This window comes from Sinocyclocheilus anshuiensis, unplaced genomic scaffold (assembly GCF_001515605.1).
Source record: "Sinocyclocheilus anshuiensis isolate Anshui unplaced genomic scaffold, SAMN03320099.WGS_v1.1 scaffold732, whole genome shotgun sequence".
NCBI lineage: Eukaryota > Metazoa > Chordata > Actinopteri > Cypriniformes > Cyprinidae > Sinocyclocheilus > Sinocyclocheilus anshuiensis.
The window spans coordinates 502176-509417 of NW_015554133.1; the positions used below are offsets into that span (position 1 = coordinate 502176).

General features: G+C 35.2%; 1 protein-coding gene across 1 annotated transcript; it reads right to left on the reverse strand.

Moving 5' to 3' along the window:
• Positions 1-5424: 5424 nt before the first annotated feature.
• On the reverse strand, positions 5425-6159 carry LOC107670321 (C-type lectin 1-like). Its single transcript, XM_016462889.1, has one exon. The coding sequence runs from the start codon at positions 6157-6159 to the stop codon at positions 5425-5427; it is 735 nt and encodes a 244-aa protein (XP_016318375.1).
• Positions 6160-7242: the final 1083 nt, after the last annotated feature.

A 7242-nucleotide genomic window follows, 5' to 3' on the forward strand; every position in this document is an offset into this window, starting at 1 on the left:
TTGTTGAAAACAGTTCTCCAACAATTGCAAAGTTTTCTAGCAGATAATGAAGTTTTTGAAAATTTTCAATCTGGTTTTAGAAAACATCATTCTACTGAGACTGCTTTGTTGAAGGTTTTTTACGATGTACTAATAACATGTGATTCTGGTGAAAATGCTGTTCTTGTGTTTTTAGATTTAATGGCTGCTTTTGATACAGTAGATCATACTGTTCTTATTGCCCGTTTGGAACATTGTGTAGGCATTACAGGTAGTGAACTGGAGTGGTTTAAATCTTATTTTTCCAACAGAAGCTTCCCAGTTAAGACTGGAGAGTATACCTCTAGTAATGCTGTATTATCGTGTGGGGTTTCTCAGGGCTCCATCTTCTCTTTACATGCTGCCACTTGGTTCTATTATTAGAAAACATGGGCTGTCATTCCATTGTTACGCTGATGACACACAAATTTATCTGCCCTTCAAGCGAAATTCAGATGGTTTGGATAACCTCTTGGCCTGTTTGACTGATGTAAAGGCATGGCTTTCTTCAAACTTTCTGAATTTCAATGAGAGTAAAACAGAAATTATTATATCTGGACCCTCTGATTCCTCTGTTACTCTTAAAGTAAATTTGGGTGGGCTTTCTTCGGCCGTGAAACCGTGGGTGAAAAATTTGGGCGTTGTGTTTGATGAATCTTTGAAATTCGACAAGCAGATGAATTATGCTCCAGCTTGACTTTTATCAAAAATAAAGACTTTTCTTTCTTTTATAAATTTTGAAAAAGTGATGACACACAAATGTATCTGCCCCTCAAGCGAAATTCAGATGGTTTGGATAACCTCTTGGCCTGTTTGACTGATGTAAAGGCATGGCTTTCTTCAAACTTTCTGAATTTCAATGAGAGTAAAACAGAAATTATTATATCTGGACCCTCTGATTCCTCTGTTACTCTTAAAGTAAATTTGGGTGGGCTTTCTTCGGCCGTGAAACCGTGGGTGAAAAATTTGGGCGTTGTGTTTGATGAATCTTTGAAATTCGACAAGCAGATGAATTATGCTCCAGCTTGACTTTTATCAAAAATAAAGACTTTTCTTTCTTTTATAAATTTTGAAAAAGTAATCCATGCCTTTATTTCTTCAAGGTTGGACTCCTGCAATTCTCTTTATGTTGGGATTAGTCATTCAGCTATGTCCCGATTACAATTAGTCCAAAATGCGGCAGCGAGACTTTTAACGGGTGCTCATAAACGGGATCATATTACTCCTGTCTTACGTTCATTACACTGGTTGCCGGTGTGCTACAGAATGGATTTTTAAATTTTACTTTTTGTTTATGCATCATTAAATGGTATGGCACCATCCTACCTTTCTGTCCTACTGACTGAGCAGCATTCAACCAGATCACTCAGCTCATCAAATCAGAGACTCTTGTTGATTCCCAAGTCAAGGTTGAAATGTAGGAGTGACCCTGCTTTTTCTGTAGCTGGCCCCAGACTTTGGAATGATTTGCCCATCTCATTTAGACTGTCACCATCTTTGTCTGCTTTTAAATCTAAGTTAAAAACTTTTCTGTTTGATAAAGCATTTAATACTTGAAGCATCTTCTATTGTATATTACTGTTTTTATTATGTTGAAGCACTTTATTTTATGGTACTCTATTAAAATTTTAATTGTTTCTGTTTATATTGTTTGTGGTTTTAGTTATTGTAAAGCACATTGGTCAGCTTGGGTTGTTTTTAATTGTGCTATATAAATAAGTTGTCATTGTCATAACCACAGGTCGAGAGCTGTAGTTCCAACCATGTAAAGCCTTCTACACACTGCATGTTTTTCGGCTGTCCCAGACAAAAGATTGGCATCGTGAAACAATCGTGGTGATTTCTGTGATCGTGGCTCCTAAACTCTTGGCTCTTGCGACCAAAGATAGCCTGCGATCATTTTCTGACAGTGTCAGAAATTCAGCATGATAATCAGCATGATAAGCTATGAGCCACGTTTACTGACCAGCCAATAAAAATGCAACATGAAATGATTGATCAACGCGACATGGCACTAAAACTGCTTACCTCAAACTCTTTTAACTTCCTCTTTCACAGCTTTGTCATGCTCTTTTTGTTTACCACTAGCACATGCTAATGACGTTTTCTTCAATTGTAACTAAAAGTACAAATCACTAGTGTCATCATCTTTATTTGTTTATTAGATCTATGTCACACAGTGTGATTTGTAATGATCTTATAGGATTGTTTAAATCTTGCAGTGTGTAGAAGGCTTAAGTTTGCGAATGTTCATTGGAACTATGGTTTCAGGAAACACAGAATCGATGAACTAAGTTGGTAATGACGGAACTTGCGACCACAGTTGGATAACGATGCTTTTGGGAAATGCACCCCAGAACGGATAATTTGAACCAGTGTGTTGACTCAAGAACAGATCGGATCAGTCCAATTTGTGACTGAATGGTTTGGTGCGATTTGTGAACCGGTTTAACAGGTTAATTGAAAAATAATCAGTTTGTTCGGACACTTTTGCATCTCGGAGCATGTGATGATTTCTTCATTTCATAATAAGGAGTAACGATATGATTTATGAAATGTAGTGGATTAAAAAGTATGATCTTCTTTGGAATGTAGTGAAGTAAAAGTAAAAGTTACTCAAAACAAAACTACTCCAGTAAAGTAGGCCTACAGATACTTGAAAAGTGTGCCACTGGCGTTTTGTAATGAACTTGTTCTTATACAGTATATACATACATATATATTTCACAATTAATTAAATAAATAAATGTATAAATTAATGAAGGAAGGAAGGGAGGAAGAAAGAACGGAATATTAAGAGGTTAAAATAGGAACATTTTTAATATATTTAATAAGCATATTTATTTAGGTAACATGTAAAATAATAAAATATATTCAATATAAGTGTAACAGACAGGGCGTGACAATGAAGGTATAGAGCCAAATGTGAGCTTTATTAAAACAGATCGTAGTCAAGACAGGCAGAGTCCAACACCAGCAAACAACAGTATCCAAGGCAAGGCAAAGGAGTAATCCAAAAAACAGGCAATGGTCAGGGCAGGCAGCAAACAATCACAAAAACAATGAAACAGTCCAAGGTCCAAAACACAAGCAAGGCAAGGCAAAAGCATACATGATATGATATACAGTGTATAATTTTAATTGTTAAATGATGACCAGTTGTTACTAATATCAGTGTTCATACTCTTTAATTAGACTAAGTATAAAAAAACTCTGTACCCTTCTTACCATTTATATTGTTGAAAACAATCAATCATACTGTATTACAATATTATTATTGTATTATGATACTCTTTTAACGTATACATCTAAACTGTTTTACTTAATGTACATGTAGATTATGTTCTGGTCTATATTATATTCATTCCTTCTATTAGTTATGATCCAGATGTGTGCAGACTGCTTATGGGTGAAGTTTCTATCAAGTGGAGATGAATTAATGTCTTGTCTGTGATGGAATCTATAATCAGGAGAAGGTGAGAGGGTAAGTTTAGCATCAGATGGCAGTTTGCACAAAAACAGTTTTGGATGTTTGTTTAAAACACCAAATTCACATTTAACACAAAATTTGAACTGTTCTTAAGACAAGGGTATCTTAATTTCATAAAACATTACCTTTTTGCTTTTTCGTGAATTAATTTGTTTATCATTTTCTGACAGTGTCAGAAATTCAGCATGATAATCAGCATGATAAGCTATGAGCCACGTTTACTGACCAGCCAATAAAAATGCAACATGAAATGATTGATCAACGCGACATGGCACTAAAACTGCTTACCTCAAACTCTTTTAACTTCCTCTTTCACAGCTTTGTCATGCTCTTTTTGTTTACCACTAGCACATGCTAATGACGTTTTCTTCAATTGTAACTAAAAGTACAAATCACTAGTGTCATCATCTTTATTTGTTTATTAGATCTATGTCACACAGTGTGATTTGTAATGATCTTATAGGATTGTTTAAATCTTGCAGTGTGTAGAAGGCTTAAGTTTGCGAATGTTCATTGGAACTATGGTTTCAGGAAACACAGAATCGATGAACTAAGTTGGTAATGACGGAACTTGCGACCACAGTTGGATAACGATGCTTTTGGGAAATGCACCCCAGAACGGATAATTTGAACCAGTGTGTTGACTCAAGAACAGATCGGATCAGTCCAATTTGTGACTGAATGGTTTGGTGCGATTTGTGAACCGGTTTAACAGGTTAATTGAAAAATAATCAGTTTGTTCGGACACTTTTGCATCTCGGAGCATGTGATGATTTCTTCATTTCATAATAAGGAGTAACGATATGATTTATGAAATGTAGTGGATTAAAAAGTATGATCTTCTTTGGAATGTAGTGAAGTAAAAGTAAAAGTTACTCAAAACAAAACTACTCCAGTAAAGTAGGCCTACAGATACTTGAAAAGTGTGCCACTGGCGTTTTGTAATGAACTTGTTCTTATACAGTATATACATACATATATATTTCACAATTAATTAAATAAATAAATGTATAAATTAATGAAGGAAGGAAGGGAGGAAGAAAGAACGGAATATTAAGAGGTTAAAATAGGAACATTTTTAATATATTTAATAAGCATATTTATTTAGGTAACATGTAAAATAATAAAATATATTCAATATAAGTGTAACAGACAGGGCATGACAATGAAGGTATAGAGCCAAATGTGAGCTTTATTAAAACAGATCGTAGTCAAGACAGGCAGAGTCCAACACCAGCAAACAACAGTATCCAAGGCAAGGCAAAGGAGTAATCCAAAAAACAGGCAATGGTCAGGGCAGGCAGCAAACAATCACAAAAACAATGAAACAGTCCAAGGTCCAAAACACAAGCAAGGCAAGGCAAAAGCATACATGATATGATATACAGTGTATAATTTTAATTGTTAAATGATGACCAGTTGTTACTAATATCAGTGTTCATACTCTTTAATTAGACTAAGTATAAAAAAACTCTGTACCCTTCTTACCATTTATATTGTTGAAAACAATCAATCATACTGTATTACAATATTATTATTGTATTATGATACTCTTTTAACGTATACATCTAAACTGTTTTACTTAATGTACATGTAGATTATGTTCTGGTCTATATTATATTCATTCCTTCTATTAGTTATGATCCAGATGTGTGCAGACTGCTTATGGGTGAAGTTTCTATCAAGTGGAGATGAATTAATGTCTTGTCTGTGATGGAATCTATAATCAGGAGAAGGTGAGAGGGTAAGTTTAGCATCAGATGGCAGTTTGCACAAAAACAGTTTTGGATGTTTGTTTAAAACACCAAATTCACATTTAACACAAAATTTGAACTGTTCTTAAGACAAGGGTATCTTAATTTCATAAAACATTACCTTTTTGCTTTTTCGTGAATTAATTTGTTTCAATGTACTTTCTACTGACAAACAAAGCTGAGCTTCTCCTCACAGTTTCTGTGTGTCCAAAGCTTTGTTTGCTTGTCCAGGGCTCCACAACGAAGGTCTCTGGCAGGACACTGGGGCTGTTCGTTCTGATACCAGGCTGTGTAGTCAAGAACATCTCCATTGACCCAGAACCAGTCCCCTGCTAGAAAGCGCAGACCAGTCCACACATATTCTGTTTCAGTCCTTGTGATTTCCAGTAAAGCAGAATTCATCTTGTCCTCTGTGCTCAGACTTGCCAGATCATTATAATGAGTCCTGCAGTATTCCAGAGCTCCATCCCAGGTCTCTTTCTGATGCACCAGAACAAACTCTAATACGGTCATACAGAAGAAGGAGTATTTAGCAGTGCATTCTGAATCAAGTAGTGTCTTATGGAGTTTGCATAGAAAAGCACAGCGATCATTTATTCCTAGCTGATTTATATCCCAGCTAATTTGAGTTGCATTTTCACCTCCTGACCACTTCCAGACTCCTGATTCTGTGTAGAGTCCAACCCAGGCATCAGAAGGCTGATGAGCTGCATCTTCCAAAAACTGCTGTTCCTCGCTCTCATTGGTGAAGGTGGAGAGGACATGAAAGTAAGTTTTGCAGTAGTCATTTGCAGAATCCCATGTCCTCTCCTCTTTCACAAAGAAATGATGTTTAATGAGACCGGAGGAGCGTCCGTAGAGCTCCATGATTAGGAGCAGAGCGAGTGTGGTCTTCATTTTCATCCACTGAAGACGTTCTGTGATTTTGTGATAGTGACCAGTTGAAGTTGAGGACAGAACTGTGCATGATGACACTGACTCTCTCTTACTTTAACTACATACAGCCAATGACAAATTAGTGTGATGGTGTGACCAATCACAGCAGACCTTTACAGACAGAGCAAACAAAACAGGTGCATTTAACCAATTAAAGAAACCTCATAATATTTCTAAGAAAGAAACTGTGGGCAGAGAAATAAGGCATGGAACATGGTCTCAAAAAAAATTTTTTTTTGTTTGTTTGTTTTTTTTTTTCAATGTACTTGAAACGAATTAAACACAATTCTTTCAAGATGTTGTCACAATTTCGTTGTGCTCATCCAATTTACATAATCCATTTGAGTTGAGATTGCATAAGTGATTGTTGTTGTTGTTTTAAAGTACCAAACATGGGAACAAGATTTCAGCTTTCCATCATGCTTTGCATGGGACTGGATAGAGAGAGTAAATGCTGAAATTAAGTGTTATTTTAAGCATATTTTTAGCAAAATGAGAAAATAGGCAGATGTGTTCATGTTTAATTTCACATTAAGTTAATACTTAAAAGAGTTTATTCTATAAACACACATGCTAACAAGAATGCACTTAATGAAAAACAACTACTGTGGAAATGCCTTGGCTGTAACAGGAATCATTTTCTGCCATCATCAAACAGACAGTGTACTTTTTTTCTGTGTAAAAAGCTTTATTTGGCTTGCTAGAATATATTACTGTTATATAAATGTTTACTTCAAAATAATTGATTCAGTTAAGTTGAGCCAAAATTATTGTTATGAGTGTGTGGTTCTCAGTTGGTTAAAAAATGGATCTAGATTTGGTTCTCGTCTGAACAGTATACAAATACCAATTAACCAAACATGGATGAAATAAAACATCCATTGCCTTATAAAACAGTTCATGGTGTTGTTAAAATGTGAAATGTTAGTTTTACAGTTTTACACAAATATTTAAATGGTATAATTATTCATAGTTTTGACCAAGTGAATGGCAAACTCAACTCAACAAACTACCAGTAGAGTTGTTTAATAAATAAATAAATAA